The sequence below is a fragment of the Linepithema humile genome, chromosome 1 (genome assembly GCF_040581485.1).
Source record: "Linepithema humile isolate Giens D197 chromosome 1, Lhum_UNIL_v1.0, whole genome shotgun sequence".
Lineage (NCBI taxonomy): Eukaryota > Metazoa > Arthropoda > Insecta > Hymenoptera > Formicidae > Linepithema > Linepithema humile.
In genome coordinates this window covers 41,805,258-41,827,499 of record NC_090128.1, presented here as the reverse complement: position 1 = coordinate 41,827,499, position 22,242 = coordinate 41,805,258, and the positions used below count along the sequence as shown (strand labels likewise).

The 22,242-nt window shown below is 30.0% G+C and overlaps 3 protein-coding genes, 1 long non-coding RNA gene and 2 pseudogenes across 4 annotated transcripts; 2 read left to right on the top strand and 4 right to left on the bottom strand.

Moving 5' to 3' along the window:
• The window catches only part of LOC105679904 (fatty acid synthase-like), a 31,873-nt pseudogene extending 12,407 nt beyond the window's left edge, over positions 1-19,466 (bottom strand).
• Positions 216-3,008, bottom strand: LOC136998594 (titin homolog). The gene is made up of 7 exons (XM_067351543.1): positions 2,984-3,008; positions 2,119-2,348; positions 1,539-1,748; positions 1,271-1,454; positions 930-1,084; positions 531-753; positions 216-421 (listed from the first exon to the last, which is right to left on the bottom strand). Exons 1-7 carry the CDS (start codon positions 2,991-2,993, stop codon positions 291-293), a joined length of 1,143 nt encoding a protein of 380 aa, XP_067207644.1. The 5' UTR covers positions 2,994-3,008; the 3' UTR covers positions 216-290.
• Positions 3,365-5,362, top strand: LOC136998599 (putative nuclease HARBI1; annotated as a pseudogene).
• Positions 5,559-9,072, bottom strand: LOC136998637 (uncharacterized). Its single transcript, XM_067351680.1, has 7 exons — positions 8,133-9,072; positions 7,857-8,055; positions 7,575-7,763; positions 7,347-7,464; positions 6,676-6,951; positions 6,470-6,552; positions 5,559-6,378 (listed from the first exon to the last, which is right to left on the bottom strand). The coding sequence occupies exons 1-5, from the start codon at positions 8,150-8,152 to the stop codon at positions 6,725-6,727; spliced, it is 753 nt and encodes a 250-aa protein (XP_067207781.1). The 5' UTR covers positions 8,153-9,072; the 3' UTR covers positions 5,559-6,378; positions 6,470-6,552; positions 6,676-6,724.
• LOC136998526 (uncharacterized) lies at positions 9,532-13,026 on the top strand. The gene is made up of 2 exons (XM_067351284.1): positions 9,532-9,728; positions 10,371-13,026. The coding sequence occupies exons 1-2, from the start codon at positions 9,639-9,641 to the stop codon at positions 12,921-12,923; spliced, it is 2,643 nt and encodes an 880-aa protein (XP_067207385.1). The 5' UTR covers positions 9,532-9,638; the 3' UTR covers positions 12,924-13,026.
• On the bottom strand, positions 12,865-15,159 carry LOC136998722 (uncharacterized). Its single transcript, XR_010889264.1, has 2 exons — positions 14,934-15,159; positions 12,865-14,841 (listed from the first exon to the last, which is right to left on the bottom strand). It is a non-coding gene; the product is annotated as an uncharacterized lncRNA (long non-coding RNA).
• Positions 19,467-22,242: the final 2,776 nt, after the last annotated feature.

Below are 22,242 nucleotides of genomic sequence, written 5' to 3'. Positions count from 1 at the left end.
CTTTATTTATTAAACCTTGATAAAGTTTACAAAAACCATCAAAATTTTTATAGCAGTCAATCAATATTTTTTACCAGTACAAAAAAATAAAAAGTCCTTTTTTTTTAATTTTGTAACATTAATAAATATATTTAATAAATTATGTTTTAATTTTACGTAACGTAATAGAGGTTGTCTTTTTTTAATTTTAAGCAACTTAAATAATTTTAAATCTCATAGTAGATTAATAAAAAAAAAAAATTTTTTTAATTTTAAAAAACGAAATGAGCACAAACACCCGTTCAAAAAAATTACTTGTTTTGGGCATCAGTGTTTTTCAGCTCTCTTTTTATTTCGCCCAGTTTTTGTGACATCGCGGTATTTAGTTCCTTGATAGATTGTGTTACCCACCCTTTTCTTTTTGCCAATTTCATTGCATAATCTGTAAACAAAAACATAATTTTTATACATAAATATATAACATTTTATCGCTATATAAATACGGAAATAATAATTGTGGCATAATTGAAGAATAAATATACATTACTAACCAATGATACTATTTCTTGCGTGCAAGTTTAAACAAGTGATGTCGTCTTTGTTTTCATGCACTCCGCGGTGACTTGCGCCCGTGAATGTGCAGTTCTTTAAGCTCTCAAGCTTAAATACGCCTACAATTAGGCGGCGGACAATATGGCTCGCCTTGTGCGACGAACTCAATGCGACTTCCAAAACGCGTTCATTGCAGAACACCCCATCCTGCAGTAAGACCATCTGTAAAATATTAGTAATATTTACTATCATAAATGTTATTTTTTCAATATCAAATATTATTCTTAAGATTGCAATATATATGATCACAATTTCAAGATATGCTTTTTTTAATGTAAAATTGCGTTTAGAAAACATTTAGGAATCTTATTAAAGGCATAGGAACTGTATTATTTTACCTTATCGCCTGGCGAATTTTGTCCTAATAATTGGTCGTTAGATTGCAGATTACGCTCGTCAACTGTAGTTGATGGGTAATCATCATCATTATATTCATCATCATCCATAATCTTATTAGTAGTTTCTTTTGCCTTTATATTTTTGATTTTTGATTCTGAAAGTGATAACACATTAAAATACAAGTATATTATTACAGTATTACAGTATATTATTTTTTTAAGTAAAGTTATTTATTCAAATATATTCATCAATAAATAATCCTCACTAATAATTTTTTAATATTTTCCAATAGTTAAAATTTATTCTTTTCTAAAATTTCTATAATTAAAAAATGCCATACCTAGATCCTGTCGCAAATCCTTATTTTCGTCATCTACTATTGAATAATAATTTCTTGAAAGCTCTTTGGTCTCATTTTTTTTAAGTGCTGGTAACTCAGATTTTTTCCGCGGCTCCAAAACTGGTGCGTTTGACGCTATTTTCATTAATGCCGCGATATCTGATTGCTTCTGCTGTGCATAATGCTGAAATGATAATCAGAGAGTATTATACTGATTCAGTTTGATGAATAGCAATTAATATGTAAAATATTCATAAAATATAATTACCTTTTTTTTTGCGATTTTTTCGGGAGTTGTTAATTCCCTGTTTGACTCATCTTCTGACCACGAAGCATTTTTCGAATCGGGAGAACTACTTAGGTTACTGTTTTCGATGCTGATCGATTTTTCTTTCTTTTGGATATCGATCACTTTTGAAACTTGAGCCTGCATTGCCGAAGAAAGTTTCTCCTGCCAATTTGCACTTTTATTGCTTTTCTGAAAAAAGAGTCATAATTTCATTACATTTTAAGAGATATAGGGATATGTATATTAAAGAAACAAAGTAAAAATTTTAATATATATGATTTAATCAGGGCTGGGCAAACACATTTGAAATACAAAATACAAAATACTAACAATTTTAGTATTTATTGCAAAATATCTTCAATTTTTTAATTTAAAATACAAAATTTTTGTATTTTAAATCGAAAATTAAAAATTAAAAGTATTTTGTATTTTATAATTTAAATACCAAGATTGTGTTAGCTTTGTACATTTTGTATTTCAAATATTTTATTGTATTTGAAATACAATTTGAAATACATTTTGCCCAGCCCTGGATTTAATATATATTGAAAATACTTACGGCTCCATTCCCTTTCAATAAAACATTTCGTGGTTTTTTATTCTCGCCCGACAAGAGTTTAGTCTCTGGCGACCACCTTTTTACAGATGCTTTTTTACGACTAGAGCCCAATTCAGACTGATCTATTACTTTCGATGCTTCCGATTTATTGCATTTACTTTTTGACGCGCGTTTATTTTTTTCTTCAGCTTTCAACATTTTTATTTTCTCGTCAATTTTTGTTTCATCATCTATAACATATATGTAAATAATAATGTTTCACTTTAAATGTGTAATAGTCTATATATAGTCTATATAGTCTATAAAATTATAAAAATTTTTAACATTTTTTGGATATCGAACATAAACCCTTTGAAACACCATGTTACTCCTAAGCAACACCTGAGAGAATTGGAAAAAAATAGAATTTATTAATGAATCTTCATGCTGTTTGGCATAAATATAGTCGAAGGATACCTGCATTAAAGTACTGATTACATACATATGAATTTGAATAAGAAGTACATATATATAAATAAACAGTTAAATATATAATCTATGATTGAGTTGAGAAGGGTTGCACATCCAGCCATACATTATTTATGTTCATGGGCAAAGTAACGAGAAATATTTTGTGCTAGGAGATGGCTGGATGATAGATATCCAAAGGCAGATACAATTGTCGCCTTATTCTGTCGCCTTAATATTCTGTATAAATTTTATTACATATTTAATGTTTGATATCCAGAAAATGTTAAAAATTTTTATAATTTTATAGACTATTACATATTTAAGATGGTTAAAACAACAAAAAACATTAAAATATTTATTTATTATATTTTGAAATTTTATGCATATAGTCTTAATTAACATGTTAATTTTTTACCTGATCTCATGATGACGGATCCGTCGTAGGGCGGTATTCATAGTCCGTTCTTATATTTAAAATCGTCTTAAGCACGGACTTATATTCGCTCTCTTCGTCACACATAGATTGTGTCTGACGAAGAGAGCGAATATAAGTTCGTGCTTAAGACGATCTTGAATATAAGAACGGACTATGAATACCGCCCGTAATGTTTTTTATTCCAGACGAACATAACTTTGTCCCCAGTGCCGGGATTCTGTAACTCTTTAACGACAAAAATCGTTATCGTTAACTATCGATATCGATGATAATCGCAAAAGGTTATTCTGTAACTAGTGGGTATCGACAATTCTCGATATTTGAATCGTTAAATTCCGAAAAGTATCGAAGCCGTGTCAATGTGATTGCGATCGATGCCGGAGGTCTCGCTAAGCCATTAACGATAGTTGATGTGAGTCGGTGATACGTTAGTGTGGAATGCATACATATATATGTAATACATGTGACAATAAAATGTTAGAAGTTATTGATAAAAACAGCTAATACGGATTGAAAGTAAGTGTAAATACTTCCATTCTTTAAGCCTTGAACTTTTATCTTTCATATATATACAGGGTGTTTCATTTTTGTTTAAAAGTAAAGATTTAAGTGACATATACAATATTCAGTTTTCAAAGTGAATAAAACAATAAAAAAAAACATAATCTCAATCTTAGATAAACAATGTAAAATAAAAATAGTATTGTAGTCGATTTAAACTGTTAATAGTTTCTCTGATAAAACAATTTTATAATTTTTTATTTTAGGATGGCTCTCGGCTATCTTACTTTAAATTTAATAATGATGGAAGATCATGTCCAACACCTTGAACGAAGAGTAGAGAGACAATTGTTGCGAACAACAGAAAATCCATTTGATTTGACAAATAATGAATTTAGGGAGTTGTACCGCTTAACACCGGACTTAATTTTTGATCTTGTCGATGCATTAGAACCTCGATTACAGCGGACAAGGATCACTGGTTTGGCTGTAGAAAAACAAGTAATACAAATTACAATTTGTAACTGTATATACAATATTTTTGTTTTATTACATTTATTATACTTATCTTTTTCTTTATTTGAGTTCATGATATTCATATATATTTTATATGTTATAGGTATTATCGGCAGTAAGATTTTATGCAACTGGCTGCTTTCAACGTCCAGTAGGTGAACAGTGGGGCATTTCGATGAGCCAGACATCGATTAACAGATGTATACACAAAGTAACAGATGCGATCAATGAATTAATATTTAGACAATGGGTACAATTTCCAATGACTCCAGGAGCCAGGCAATTAGCAAGAATGAAATTTCAAAATGCACGTCAACCGTTTAAAGGAGCTATCGGAGCGATTGACTGTACTTACATAGCGATCCTTGCTCCCAAAGAGCATGAAGAAGCCTACATTAATCATCATTGATATCATTCATTGAATGTGCAAATGGTAAATATTTAAATCATTGATTCATACAAAACGTGTTTTATATATTTCAATTAATGACATTCAATAACTTAATCTATTAGATATGTGACCCTAATTTAAAAATACTCAACGTTAATGCAAGATACCCTGGAGCACGACACGATGCATATATATGGAATGCTTCTGCTGCGCGACGAGTTATGGAACGCGCGTACAATCGTGGTGAACGACAAACATATCTTATTGGTATATAATCTTAACTTTTTATTAAAGATGTTTGTTGTACAAAGTTTTTATTTTGTCGATTTATTGTCGACATAATACTTTATACTCTACTGTTTATTCTAATGCATAAATTTTATGTTGTGTTGAATTTAAAATGTATTAAAAAATTTTTAACGGAGCTGAAATAAATCTAGAATATTTTATTTATACAGGTGATTCAGGTTATCCGTTAGAACCGTGGCTATTAACTCTTTTGCCACGAGAGCCGGAAGGAACTCCACGTTTTGCATATAACGAAGCATTATGTAGCGCAAGAAATTGTATTGAACGTCTCTTTGGTGTTTTGAAGTCTACCTGGAGATGTCTGTCTCGCCACAGAGTTTTGCAATATGAGCCTGGCTTTGCTGGAAGAATTATCAACGTTTGCGCAGTCCTCCATAATATGCGGAATTATTACGGCATATTTAATGATGATCTATTAGATGAGTATAATGATAACGAACATATATATGAAAATTGTAATAATGCTCATGATATAAATTTGGATAATAATATTCGTGGACCTCTTGCTATTGCACGTCGCATTCAAGATCGTTTAATAGCAGAAAGATTTACTAGATAAAATTGCACAATGTATAATGTATAATATATGTATAATATAAGTATAATGTAAATTTAAAATAAAAGACTGAAATTTTTTAAAACTTGAGTTAGCATACTATAATAAAAATGTTTATCAACTAGTTAAAATATAGCAAATTGTATTCAATCGTGAATGATTTATAAAAAAAAATAAGAAAAAAATATAAATATTTTTTTATTATGATTATGAGTTGTTTATTTATTTCAATCCACTATAGTGTAATAAAAAGCAAATAAAATTAACAAATTGCCAAATAATTTTACTCAATTAAAAAATATTATTAGCATATAATCGACAATAACATACATGTATACACAGGTTTGAATATAAAAATTAAAATACACAAATCTGTTACAAAAAATACATTACTATGTTATACATTTCTTTCATATCATATTCATAATATTATATCTTTGATAATATCACATCTTTAGTATGCTATTTTCACGTATATGTTTATAGAATTTTAAAAAAGGTACTTAACTTATCTTAAAACTTAACTTAAAATTTAATATTGCAAAACTTAACATTGCAAATGTTATAAATATTGCATAACTTTACATTGAAAATGAAATAAAAAAAATTATTGAATAAATACAGTTATTATAGATACTATAAATTAACTTATAGTTATAAAAATACAATGTATACGGTAGAGCAAATCACATTTGGCAGAATGGTATTCACAGTCTTCAATTCTCTAGGAACTGGTCTCCAAAAAAATATTATATATTAAAATTTTATAATATGAAAACTAACATAACTTAAATGGCAATACTATTAATTATATTAAATAATTTGCTGTAATAGAGAGATCACACCTCCTATTCCATAATTTATAACGATATCATTATATAAGCTCCATATATCACAAAAGTTATTCGTTCAGATAAGTAGGCGACAGATTTTCCAAGATTGTTGTAAGTTTCTCGAAAAACCCGTATTCGTTCACTATCATTAACAGCTTGTACAGCAGCAGTATCTGCCAACTTTTGTATAGCATGTGCAATTTCAGTCATTGCAAGTGCACCTCATTTTAGATGCCTCTGCTTGCACTTTGGCAGATTTAGCATGCATCTGCAAACATTTCAATATATTTCATAAATTTTTACATAATTTGTTTTAAAAAAAATCACACATTTTACGCTAATTGAAAATTTTGTCTTACAAATTCAGCAACAGCCTGCTTCTGAGCAATTGATTGGAAGTGCTCCTTTGATGAATACAATGCTGACGGTGTAACTCGATTAGCTATAAAATTAAGAGATGTAAAACATATTTATAAATTTTATGTACTGTTATTAAAATTATAAATAAATGTCAAAAAATAAAAAAATTAAAAAAAATTATAATCTAAATAGATTTTAATGTTACCTCTATTTGAAGAAATGGGCAAATTAATATTTTGTGAAGAACTATTTGACTATTTTGCTTTTGATGTTGGAAGATACGGGGTATTTCTATTTGTCTTAAGAGATGTAACAGTTTTTGAAGCCTTTCTTGATTCGTAATTAGCGAGGTTTTGATTGTTTTGGTTCTGAATGTGAGTATCAGAATTTTTAATTTCATTATGTCCTGATAAAAAATTGTTATCAAATGAATAATCATCATCGAGAATTAAGTCCTTGTCATTATTATTCAAGGAATTAGCTGCAAAAGAAAGAACAATTTCCAAATATTTCATATTTTAATATGTTAGTTCGAAAATAATCTGCATCAACAGTAATTATGTATTATATAGTTTAAAAAACAACTTAAGCAATTAGAAATCAAATAATTTAATAATTTTGAAATTTAATAATAATAAAATATTTAAAAATTATGACAATATGTTTTTATTCACTTAGTTATTACTTTATATACTCTTTAGTTATTATTATTTTACTGCACATATATTACGTATCATTATACAATTACTCATTATATAATTATTGTTAATTTTATTAGAATTTATTTATTGCTATTATAAAAAAAACCGAAAAAAATTTGTACAAATTTCATAGAACATATTAACATATTTTAAAAACAAAAATTAGGTTTCTTACCATTTACATATTGCGAGTCTTGAGAAATTTCGTGTGGAATATTTGTACAAACGCTTATCACTTGTGGAATTTCCGACAAAACTGAATTATTTCCATGTTCAAGTTCTTCCAGCAAATTCTATATACATAGACAAATAAGTATTATATATTTAAAAACAATTACTACTTTTATTAAATATAACATATTGCTGTATACATAACATGATTTTAAAAGTTTATAAAAATTACCTCCTCATCAGGGATACTATCTGCACAATATTTACTTCCTTCAACATATTCGGCTCCTATTATTCCAATTATACGTTGCTCAAATTCTGTCAATTCAGGTTGCGCGATAGCTTTATTCCCTGTTAATCTCTTCGCCTTTCGCAATTCTTTTACTTTTAGAGAAGTGCGACTTTTTAAGTCTCTCCAAACCTTAACCATATATGTAAATAAACCAACATATTAATACAGAACTTGTAAGATTTTGTATTTATACTAAATATATATGCATATAATTTTTCATACCACTTGCCATTGTTCGACTGTTTTTGTCGCTCCTTGAAAGGAATTCAATTCGTTTGCTAATTCTGTCCATTTTTCTTGAGTTTCTTCTTTTCCATGTAGAGCGTGAAACTTTCCTTCCGCAAGACCCTTGTTTAAATAAAAATAATCAACCATGTTTGTTAACTGTAACTGTGATGCTCTTGCAGTTCTTGTTTTTTTGCTGTAAAATAAAAATTAATTATGTTTTATTATATATATATATATATATATATATTTTATATTATAATACATACTTACTTATATATGACTTGTGACATTTTCCAATTATTTTATAATTATTATTATTTCTAATGTGTTTAATTCTGTGACTAATAGCGTTTTCGATTATACAGGATTTGAACGACCCAAGATTGGTTAATGACGTCATTGCAACCTCTCCACCAATGAAAGACTTGCATTTATAGTAAAATAGTGATTGATCAACCCTAGATCGTTCAAACCCCGTTTATTCGAAAACGCTGTAATTGTTTGACTGTCAAAATGTATTGAAAATCATAGACTAATTTTAATGAAGTCTATCCACAAGATCTAGTTTTGTGTATACGTGTTCTTAAATTCTCTCAAAAGTTACTAGATTTTAACTGCTTAAAGTCTGGCAACGTTGCACATCTATCGAATTATTTCGATACATTTGTAACGATTTTTGCATCGATTACAATCGTTAAGGCCATGTTACAGAATCACCCACAATGATGGTCGTCGGTCGCGCAAGCGACAATTGTCGTCAGTTAACGATAACGATTTTTGTCGTTAAAGAGTTACAGAATCCCGGCACAGGTCTTATGTTCTCTTCGTCAAAAATGACCGCATTTTCGTGAACCACACAATATGAACCATCTGATTCGCATTGCAGGATGAACATTATTGCTATTAAATAAAAACGACTTTTCTTAATTCTTATTTTACATAATGCAATATTATGAACACACGCACTTTGCAGACACGGAAGTACGCACACGCGTTTCCACAGAGTTTCCTAGCCTCGTGTATAATTTTTGCAGGTTAGAACATGTAGTTGTGGTATTTGTTCGTCCAGCACTAGCGCTCGTACAGAACAAAGGAAAAAATTGTTGAAACAATAAAAGGCGCTTGGCACCTCGATGTCGGCGCAGCGAATCGGCGATACTGGGTAGCGATACTGATGTACTGGGGTGGAGGATGGAGCTCGGCACGTTGGGCTCTACCAGTGATGCGATGTTTCTTACCGGGCTCCCGGCTTCCGAGCCCCACACAAGCGAGAAGCGTGTACAAGTGCTGCGCGGAACACTTTGCGCAGCACATGTACGCGCTTCTCGCTTGTGTGGGGCTCGAGAGCCAGGAGCCCGGTAGGAAATATCGCATCCCTGGGCTCAACACTCTACAGTCGTAACGCGGGAAAGAACGATTTTTTTTGACAGATCAATAACAATGACTTTCAATAAAGACACGCGTGTGTAGCAATGGCAATTATTTTGTTATATTAGATATATCATATCATTGAAAATATTAATTTCAAATACATAATACATAAACCTAATATAATCATAAATTCATAGTTTTCTATAGCTATCAGAAAAGTTCTGGTTCCCGCGTTGTGACTGTACGGACTGCGTAGACCACAGTGCCCGTAGCGGCTATATGTGCAAAGCTGATCAGTTGATCATGGTTGCACTGGCAGTGACATGCAAGTATAGCGTACAGAGCAAAAGTATCAACTGAAAGATTCTTACTCAATTTTTTATCAAATATCCATACGCATAAAAAATGTCAAACGATATTCGTGATTATGATGAACCAGTGGCGAAAAAGAAATTATATCATTCTCACCCTTGGAAGATTGATGGAAACCTTTCGGTTCGTATATACACAGTTTCATTTATAATGACATTCTCTTAATGCACTTATTGTAACTTTGGTCCTTTATATTTATTTCATATTAAAATATGTGAGTGCGATTGGCAGGAAATTTTCATATATATTACTTAAAAAAAAAAATACTTTTCATACGCTAAAAATTGAACTATTTCAAGCTGCTGTAACTCGGCGAAAAATCATCGTAGACAAAAAATTAACAAAGCATTTTGAAGTTTGAAGTTTTAACTTTAACGTACTATCGATAGTTTTTGTAATTTTTTGTCTGCGATAATTTTTCGCCGAGTAATGATATATAACTTGTAAAAATACAGGTTTAGTTTTAAAATCATGAAAGATAAAAATATTTAAAAAATCTGTCGATAGCACGTGCTATCCTTCCTTGTTTCGTGCTTTAAAAAAGAACGCATCGCTTTGTTCCTTAAAATTATGTATTTTTGTAGCTTTATAGCTGGATATAAAAAAATTTTTTTCGGACTTTTTGGGGACAATATATTAATATATATATATATTTATATAGAACTTATTTTCTGGTGCAAATATTAACATAATATTCATGTTTCATTTATGTATGTATATATATTTATATATATTTAATAAATTATATTTTTTTTTTATATATAGATCCCTTTAAGAACATTACAAAGGTGGCGGAATAAAGTAAGGGCTTCTTTGGATGAAAATAATTCCATTATATTTGTAGAAGAAGGCTCATCTACAGGTATCAAGGATCAGACCGTACATGAAAGCAATAGCTCAGCTGACTCGGAAGAAAAAAGCCTACTACTAGTAGATGACGATGGCAGCGAATTGGAAGAAAACGATGATGATGAAGGAGCAGAAGAAGACGCTGAAGGTGAAGAAGAAGAAGAAGAAGAAGTTGAAGGAGAAGAAGAAGATGAAGAAGAAAATGAAGAAAGCAAAAATGAAGAAGAGGATGAAAATAATGTTAGTGACATTGAGAGGAACTGCAGTTCGGAGAGTAGTTATGAGGTTGGTGACAATCAAGACAATCAAAATGACGAGGTAGTTGAAACATATAGTATGTTGTATGAGAATAGCCCAAAAAGTACAGATGAATGTGTCTTAGCTGTTTTCGAATTGTACATTAAACACAGGATGACGAAAGAGAATTTAAAAAATACTTTGTTGACAATTTGTAATATGCTTCCACAGCCGAATAATATGCCTAAATCTTGTTTTCAGTTATTTCAGTATACTCGAAACATCGCTCCTCAGTGCTCTGTCACGGAACACTTCTATTGTAAAACGTGTCTTTTTTATGATAATAATATCTTTGTTAACAACTGTTGCCGAGTATGTTTATCAGGCGGCGGTAGATCGGTATTTTATGAATTGGATATATCGCAGCAAATTAGACATATGTTTGAGCATAGAAATCTTGCTGAGATTTTAAATCAATCGAAGTGTCGTGATCGCGATCCAAATGTAATTAGCGACATTACTGATGGAACAGAATATATTAGAGTAAATTGTAGAAGGGAAAAAGGAGTGTATGATTTAACTTTAATATTAAATACTGATGGTGTTTCATTAATGAAAAGTTCAAAGGCTCAGTTTTGGCCATTAATGTTTATGATAGCTGAAATCCCAGAGTATCTTCGGGAATCTTTCTTAGTCGTCACTGGTTTGTGGTATGATGAACGCAAACCGTTAATGAATACTTATCTTCAACCGTTTTGTTCAAAATTACAAGATTGTTTTAATGCCGGCGTTAATTGGATTGATCCAAAGACTAATGAGAGTGGCAATTCTAAAATTGTAGCTCCATTGATAGTGGCTGATGCCCCATGCAGAGCAGAGATGCAAAATATTTCCTATTATAACGGACGTTTTGGCTGTAATAATTGCGAAATTAAAACCAAAAAGTGTACAGTTGTGGAAACTGGTAAAAAGCGGATTCGTATATATCCTTTCATCAACGAAATTACTCTAAGAACAGGAGAAAAGATGGAAAAACAAGGGAAAAAAGCAGCCAAACAGAATACTATTATTAAAGGTGTAAAAGGAAGATCAATTATTGCAGCTCTACCCCTTATTGATGTAGGTACATGTTTCATGCCTGAATACATGCATTCTGTTCTTTTGGGAGTTGTGAAGCAATTTATGGTTCTTTGGTTCGAAAAAACTGGAGATTGGAATGTGAAACATTTTATGGCTGAAATTGATACCAGATTATTAAACATTTTACCTCCGGATACATTTAGTCGCTTACCACGAAGTATATTCCATTTCAAGTCTTATAAGGCATCCGAATTCTATAATTGGCTCTTATTTTATTCAGTCCCTATTATGATTGATTATTTACCAGAAAAGTATTTCCAACATTGGCTTCTTCTCGTCATAGCTATATTCACGTTATTGCAAAAAAATATTAAGAAAGTACCAGATCTTGATGAAGCAGAATATTTGCTTAAATTATTTGTAAGGGACATTGAAATTTTATATGATGACCGTCAGTTAACATACAATGTTCATCAGCTGTTACACCTTACCCTCTGTGTGAGACGTTGGGGTCCTCTGTGGGCTAATTCAGCATTTCCATTCGAAAATTTTAATGGATTTCTTTCAAATTTTGTACATGGCTCGAAACATATCGGCAAAGAAATTGCAAATAATTTACAAATAGTTAACGGAGTTCAAATTCTAAGAAACAAAGTTAATAAAATTAATAGATCTAATTCGACCCTACAAAAAGATAATGGAGTTAATGGTAATAGCGTGAAAGTAACGTTAAGTGACTCTGAGAGGGAATTGCTAATAGCGCATCAGTTTAGTGTAACTAATATACTAATGTATGCCAGAGCTACAATTTCTAGTAAAACATATACCTCTGAAATTTATAAGAAAATAAAAAGTAATAGTTACACTGTTTACATTAACTTTCAAGATAAATCTAATATTTATGGATCAATCAGATTCTTCTTCAAATCTAAAGGCGTGGTATATTTTATACTTCGTCAATTTTTCGTGAAACATGTAAATATTATTTATAATCAGGATACAATGATGAAGGTCAAGCATGTAATACCTGTGGAAGAAAATAGGCATCAATTTGTTATAATTAATTCAAATGACATAAACTTTATGCATAAAGTTGTGAAAATTGAAAATTTTATATGCAAACAACCAAATTTTCTTTCTAAAGTCTTATGATTATTATGATCAAATCATACTTCTGTTATATACAGCACATAATATATCGAATCATAATAAGTTCCTGTGTATGTACTTTACTTTATATGTAACTGCGTTTTTTTACTGTAACACACATTTATATATAATATATTAAAAATATATAATTAATTTTATAAGATATTATATATAATATACACCGCCGCCTGAGTTTAATATTCTGCAGGATTTATCGTATAATGTTGTGTATATTTTATAATTATAGCTATTTATAATAAAAACAAAATGTTTTATCAAGAATAATTAATATTATATTTTATATTCATAATTTATATATCCGGAAAAATGCCTTATAAAGTCGTATATGATTATGTCTGCACATGTATAAATTTGTGTAAATCAGTATGACACCATACATTCCAAGTATGAATGTATACGAACATATGCGATCATGTATGACCGTACGAATAAGAATTCCGTTACGGTACGGAATCGTATATGATCATGTATGATCATATAGTAGCTTGCATACAATCATATATGGTTTTTTATAAATTCATGTATTAATGAATATGACCATATACGATTATGCATGCTCATATACGACCATGCAAGATCGGACAATGTATTGTATGGAATGGTGTATGATCATGCATAGTCGTAAACAGTCTGCACACACAACACGTATGGTTCCATACAAATACATGTTCGAATGTATATGATCATGCATGGTTATATATACAACCATTCATGAATATATATAATTATAAATAATAATATATTATCATTCAAAATTATGTAACATTTCATGTATACTTTTGTATGCTCATATATAATTATATAAAATCAAGCGTGAACGTTTTTTCCCGGGAAGCGCTTTTTTAAACAATCGATCATGGCTTTCGGGACCATCATGGTTAACAAAAAAAGAATACGAATGGACCACCGATATTATCGAGTTGAACGAAATACCAGAACTTAGGAAAAATACATGTTTAATAACAGAACCTAACGCATATCTTATTTTACGAAAATACTCATCATATTCAAAGTTATTGCGAATTATAGCATTATGCATGCGTTTTCGACTAGATAATACTTATCGAGGGCAATTATGTATAAAAGAAATAGACGAAGCCGAAAAAAGAATAATAAAAATCATTCAAGCTTCTTGTTTTGCGCAAGAATTGAAAGAGCTCGCGGACAAACAAACGATAAAAGAAATAATATTGCCGCATTAAATCCATTTATTGATAACAACGGTTTAATTCGAGTAGGCGGACGTCTCAAAAAATCAGACTTAACTTTCTCACAAAAACATCCTATTCTACTTCCCAGTCGTCATTTCTTGACGGATCTTATTATTAGAGAAATACATGAAAAATATTATCACGCAGGTATTCAAACAACTTTATATACAATGAGGCAGAAATTTTGGTTAATTGACGGACGAAATCAAGTGCGCAAGATTATACGATCTTGCATACGTTGCTTTCGATTTAAGGCCGACACGGTCAATTATAAAATGGTCGATTTACCTAACGCCCGAGTGCGTAATACATTTCTCTTTGCTAACACAGGAATAGACTTTTGTGGGCCGTTTTTTATTAAAGAGAAAAAACATCAAAACCGAAATTGAATTAAAATATACGTGTGCATGTTCATATGTATGGCTATAAAGGCGGTGCATTTAGAAGTAGTCAGCGATCTGACTAGCGACGGATTTCTCGCAGCTTTGAAACGCTTCATTTCAAGGCGAGGTATCCCGACACACATTTATTCCGATAACGGAACGAACTTTATAGGAACAAACAATCATTTGAAAGAGTTATATGCTCTTTTCAATTCTGATGAACACAAAAATCGAATCAGTTCATTTTCACTCGAACACCGCATTACTTGGCATTTTATCCCTCCGATTGCGCCTCATCACGGCGGTCTGTGGGAATCCACAGTAAAACTATTTAAACATCATTTTAAACGCGTCATTGGAGAATTACTATTTACATTTGAAGAATTAAACATGTTTACCATAGAAGTTGAAGGAATATTAAATTCCAGACCGATATCATCTATTTCATCCAACCCTAACGATCCTTTAGTATTAACACCCGCACACTGCTTGATCGGCAGACCAATGAATAACATGCCTGAGTCAGATTTCACGTCTGTCCCAGCCAATCGTCTTTCTACATGGGAACATATAACTAAAGTACGACAAGATTTCTGGTCTCGATGGAGCCTGGAATATCTCAACGAGCTGTAGATCCGTTGCAAATGGATAAAAGATGGAGACAAAATCGACATCGGTATGATCGTGCTCGTCAAGGAGAAGGGCCTTCCGTGCATGCAATGGGCTTTGGGCACGGTCACAGAAATCCATCCCGGTACAGACGGCGTCGTGCGCACTGTTACTATCAAGACGTTAACGGGAGAGTTAAAGCGATCAGTGAAGTGCATATGTCCATTTCCAATCGAAAAATAATATTGTAAACACTATTGTCTATGAAAACGAGTAAAATACGCATGTAATTGATCGGTACCTTCTCAAGGGAGGAGCATGTTGCGACATTAAATATTAGTTGCGATAAAAACACGCGTGGGCCCACGAAAAAGGTTTCGTCGACCTAAGACAACAAACAACCAACATGTCCGGCGTTGTCCGATAACCGCGTCACATAAGATTATGACAAAAGCCGGATGTACGATTTTGTGGCCCCTAAGCTATGATCTTAAGGAGGCCCCCTCTTATTAACAAAAAATACATTTTTTTAAATCTTTTCTATACTAAAAAGGCCCCCTTATAATGTGAGGCCCCTAAGCTGTAGCTTATCTAGCTTATGTGTAGATCCGGCACTGATTATGACCATTTAGATTGGTTACTTAAAGCATATTTCTTTTTGATTGGTTCCCTTCTACCACCGCAAGATGCTATATAAGCAGCGAGATTAATTCACGAAGATCAGATCTGTATAATATCGCGACTTTGTAACAAGCCGAGATACATACGAGGCCGAATCCTCTAAAACTTACAGTATTATTTGTACGAAATATATAACATAATAACAAATAAACATAGATACGAAACTAATACACTGAGTGAAATTCTTTGTATAAAAATCACGATTCGACATATAATATAAGGAAATATTAATAAACTCAAATTTGAGTTAATCAGTATATACAATATACCTTTGTGTAGTTTTGATATATCATACCTGAATAGCGATGGAACCAACAAATGTATGTAAAACGCTTTTGTTTAATTTTTCATCCATTTTTGTAAAAATATTTGTAATACTTATATCATATGGTTTCAAAATAGTATCGCACATTTTTACAGCATTTGCAAATGCGTGAAATTTTAATAATTTTTTACCTGATAAAGTTTGAAAATTCATGTATTATTTTTTAAATTAATTTATACATATAAAATTGTTGAATGTTGGATACATACCCATTTCAGACCATTGCAATTTTAAGGCAGAGAATATAAAGCAAATAGGTCGTTTTTTATTTTTACAATGTTGAACTTTTTGTATGGAATTCTTTTGCCGAGAAGCCAGTATAATGTATCCTCTCCATGAATGACCATCTATGTCGTCTGTGTGAATGTCGTGTAGTAAACGGATGTATTCTACATCTATGGGATGATTAGCAACCTAAAAAATAAATATTTTAATAATAATTGTGGTATACATAATGTAATGTTCCTTGCTATTAAAAATAATGTTGGTGCTGTTTCTGAAATAGTCACTCACATCGTTTAAAAACAATTTCACAGATTCTTCAGTGCGTCCGGACAATGCCACAAGTCTTGGCAAATCATCAATAGGTGCTCCATTATTGACTTTCTTTTTAGGGTTCCATTTCAACAACAGATGAGCATTGGATCCACCGAATCCGAAGGAATTCATAGCTATATAACCATTTTTAAGCGGCATTGCTTCTGTGATGACACGGATGCTGCCATCCATTAAAGCGTCTATATCGTTCCGCGGTGATGTAAAGTTTATGTTTGGTGGTACAAATCCGGTTTCAAATGCTATTATCACCTTTAAAAATTAATAAATTTGAGTATGTAAATTTGAATTAATTATAAGTACTTAATTTATTTTTCTTTGCTGTTAGATGATTATAAGATTAATAACACCAAATGTAATTTTTGCTATACTAAAACGCTTTAGCATAAGAATATTTGTGTCCATTTGTATCTAAAAGATAATCTTCCTCGAATGAATAAAGAATTTATAGTTTCTATTATATTTTATTGATAAAATTAGTAATTATCACATTTAAATAAAAGGATTACCACTATTTAATGTTTTTTTTGAGCAGCGTTAGTAATAATTATTTAAAATATTTTTTTCTTACTCTAAAATGTTACAGAAAAAAATATAAGGGTAAAATTACATAAAAAAATTATTTTGGTAATTTGTTTTAAATGTCTTAATTTGTTTGTTTGTCTAAATCGTTTGTCTTTATGTTATGAAAAAATAATTTGTTAAATAAATTGTTTTACCTTAGCGATTTGTGTGAAGCCGCTGGCAGGTTCTGCGTGACCAAGATTGGATTTTACGGATCCCACCATCAATGGGGTTTTTCTATTTTGACACAGAACGTTACGAATAGCATTGATTTCTTCGGGGTCGCCAACTCTAGTAGCAGTACCATGTGCTTCGATGTAATCCAAGTCAGATGGTGGTACTTTGCACTCATTGTAAAACTCTGTTAATAAGGCACTTTGCATGTGCGACGATGGAAATGTTATTCCTTCTTCTTTGTAACCGTCATTATTTAGTTTAATCTGTTTACATATAGCATAAATTCTTTTTGCATTTTTAGCTTTTTGAAGATATACTACCGATACGGTTTCGGAACGCGAATAACCGCTTGCGGCAGTATCAAATGGCCTACAATATCCATCAGAAGATAAAATACCTAAAATTATGTACATTATGAATTTTTTCAATACAGTATATCAAATTAACTTGTATTATAAAATCAAGTAATTTTAGTAGAAAATAATACCAAGTCGAAAAAATTGCATATGTGGACTAGGATGTAAGCAAAGGTTTATGGCTCCAACTATTGCATCCTCGCATCGGCCTGACATAATACAATCATATGCAACAGCGATAGCGTATAAACCAGAGCTACAAGCACTATCCATTGTATAGGATGGTCCTTTTAGATGGAATGAATGAGATAGCGTATTTGCTGCTGCATATTTGGTGCATCCTGCAATGGTTCCGTCGTCTATCTAATTTACAGATGATTTCTTCTAATTATTTCTTATTAATTTACAGATGATTTCTTCTAATTATTTTGTAATGTTTTATTTTTTTTTTAATTATTTCTTTCTAATTATTTTGTACAGTTTTATTTTCTCCTAATTATTTTTTTCGAATTATTTTGTACTGTTTTATTTTCATAAATCAATAATTTTTCTATATTTTGCGGTTCTTTTATTATACATCCAAAATATGAAAGTATATTTGCCACTATGGATTTACTACATTCAATAATATTTATGTTGCTTATCTAATAACAAAATTTAAGCAATAACAAATTATTAATATAACAATTATTTTTTTACTATCTATATCAATCAATGATGATTTGTTTTACCTGCAAATTTTTATACAAAAATGTCTCTTGTGATTCAAGGTAACACGATCCTATGATTACTGCAGTATTTTTGCCTCGTAATTGTTTTGGATTGATTCCTGCATCGATAATTGCTTCGTAAGTGTGTTCTAGTAACATTCTTATCGTAGGATCCATTATATTTGCTTGCTTGAAAGATATATCAAAAAAATCAGCATCAAACTTTTCCAGATTATTAATTGTTCCCAGACGAGTTGGTAAGTCCGAATGCTCTAACAAATATATATTTGTAAATTGTAATTATATTGTGTTCTGTATATTTATTATTGTAAAATTATAGTTAATAGTATGTCTTTAAAATGTTAAACTATCTACTGTAATTAATGACAAAGGAAAAACCATTAATCTTAGTTAAATATAAATACAAAGCTATAATTTTAAATTAATCACCTATATTCCATCGAGGATGATTTGCTCTAAGAAGATTAATTTTGTTGAATAAATTTTTTTGTAATTGTTTTATATTGTCTGAGCCTGGGAATCTACCAGCGATACCAGAAATAACAATTTCGTCACTGGATTCGGTATTAATATACGATTTATATGTTTTTTCGGTACCCATAATTCTAATTGTTTTATTGGATATACAAATGCAGAAAAATAGATGCTAATATACTTATCTTATTTTATTGGGTTTTACTTGTTGCGACGTGTTTTTGTGATATTTGGATTTGAAAATGCGTTGTGTCACTGTAATATCGAATATCGTTTCAAGACTGAGCAATAAAGCGCTGAAGCGCAGTTGTTATACGCAAGTTGACGTAATTAATCGTTACGTGAAGTTTTGAGGACTTTAAACTCATGAATGTAGTATCGTTTCCGCTGTACATTTAATAATCCCATTTTCTAGTTTTGTAATGTAAGTAACATAAGTCTAATTGAAATTTATTGGTTGTAATATTATTTATTTATTTAATGTTATTTATTAGTAAATATAGATTATTTGAAACTAAATTATTTAATATGGGATGGGTGCATTATATTTTACTGGTATAAAAAACCTATTTTCGGGGAGATTTTTAAATTTCTTTTCTTAACATCCAATTACGCAAAAAGAAGCGTAATTATAAGTTCAATAGAGATAAAACCATTTCACTATCTCCCCCACCATCTAACCCCATCAGAAGAATTTAACAGAGATTGTGAAAATTCTATTAAAAAATGGATACCAAATCACATTCATATTTAATATCATAAAAGATGGACTCAATTATAAAGAACCTCGCACATTTTATATAAAAAAGTGGGTTTGGTCAAATTGGCTGAAATTGAGATATGTTTTAGTTTAGGTGATGCTGATCAAAAGTTTCCTCTGGCAAAAAGTTTGAAAATCCAAAGTATAAAAAATATGATGATTTGAAGTGAGTGCTATTGGAGTTTAAAAAATTCCTGTTTTTAAATGCACAGATTAAGTTAATATATAAATGTTTGAAAAAATATACATATATATTTATATGATGTATGCCACTTCTACAGTATTTAATGACTCAAAATCTTTGTCTTTCTTTGAAACTGTGAGAACGGAAAAAGAAAGAAAATTTTAGATATGCAGTGACAAAGAACAAAAGACGGATGTGCGACATTAATGACCCTGGAGATATTAAATAATGACTGCTGCTATTATTTAATATTCACTCATTTACGTAAATTATGATATCCTCGGTAGCAAAGCTTAAAGTATAAATTATTAATCTAGACTAAACTTATATAATTAATACGCCGTGAATTAAACTAAAATAAATTACATATTTGTATAAGCTTGCTACGATAGTAAATATGTAAAAAAAGAACAAATACAGCGTATATTTTAATTATAAAAGTTACATAAATTTCAATATATTTTTTGTACTTTTTTAAAGTCAATTTTGAATAGATGTAAAAAATAAAGATATAAATTGTTTAATTAAAGTTAAAAAACAAATTCTACACAAAAAGTACTATTTAACATAATTTTTTTGAAATATTATTTTGAATTATAATACACGCAATTTAAAAGAAATTTCAGAGTACGATTTGTAGATCATTATAAATAACATAAATTTTGGTAAGAGTGTGCTCTCTATTGCTCCAACAAAACAGAGTGAACTAACAAAACAACTCGTAATTACGTAATTTTAATTTTAATTTTAGGTTTTAATTCAAAGAATTTTAATTTCTGAAAAAATACAAGAAAAGAATTTCTTTAAGAAAAATTAAAATTTTGCACTAACATCCCGCGACGCTCTCAATGCCTTTCTATTATATTATTTGACAAGAAAAGATATTTTTACCTTTTGCAGCTGAGAAAAATTTAATGAGTGTTTATTGTATGTTTAAAAATGCACTATGTGAAATTTTGAATATATTTCCATCTTTGGAATTTTTTATACAACCGATACACATGTAATAATGTCAACAATACTACCGTAATTGCAAGTTATTTTGCTGCGGTGTAGTGCATATCTCACATTTATCGAGTAAAAGTACATCAATAATCAATGCATAATAATGCATGCACAGAAATAATACTATATACATATTAATGAACAATATTACTATTTGTGGCGTACATAGAAGTAAAAGTAAGGAAGACAAGTTCTTAATTTACACAAAAACCATTGCTGTACTATATTACATTATTGCAAAATGTTATATATAATGTATATGCTATTTATAATTTGTCACGTAATGATTTGAAGTATTATATTTGTGTAATGCTTTTTTTTTTCTTTTTTTTTACTTACATATAACAATTGTTACGTTAATTATTATTTCTATATAACTGCTGCAAACTGCATTTATTGGGGCATAAAATATATAAATTGTGGCAACATTGTAAATGCATATCATTGTGTAGTATTCTAATATACAAGCAATCAGATATGCGGAATTAGAAAAGAAATGAAGGATATGCATTGCTAACTGGTCCGGTTGCAGTTATGTAGGTAATGTTTATTAATTTATGTAAAGTATGACGTAAATTTTTGCAAGTTTCTTAACGACGCATTTTATAAGTGTATTCTAATATAAATTGTGCTTGATATGTAATACTATGTTGGCAAAAATCAAGTTTGTTATAGTTTTTTACGATAACAAAAGCATGACAAAAATAATATATGTAGCACATATATTATAAACTTAAAGAAACATTATTTTATACATATCCTATAAATTTGGAGATAGTGAATTTTCTATTGCTACAATGAAAAAATCAGACAAGTTTATAATTAAATAATACATTTGTAATTAAATATATATTTTGAGAGAAAATATAAGAAGTGACATTTACGTTCCTGACCGCAGAGAGAATTTATCGTATTCTTTATTGTATCTGCAAAAACGCACTATTATAATTATACGAGCGTAATTACTATTTCTTAAATTCTTGATATCATCAACACAGATGTAATATAAACAACAACACTATACCACAAATATATATTTTTTGTATTATAGTACGATAGATATATTATAATTAATTCTAATGAATGATTAAGTTTAAATTTATTTAGTTTACAATATAATTTAAGATATCATAGCATTGACGATTACATTTCTACTACATTTTTGTTGCTGTGTTGTGATGGCAAATCATGCTCGCTTCTTATATTATAATAACTTTTCTGTTTTTATATATATAATAATTTTTATATTATAATAATTAATTATTATATAAACTTTTGAAATCTTA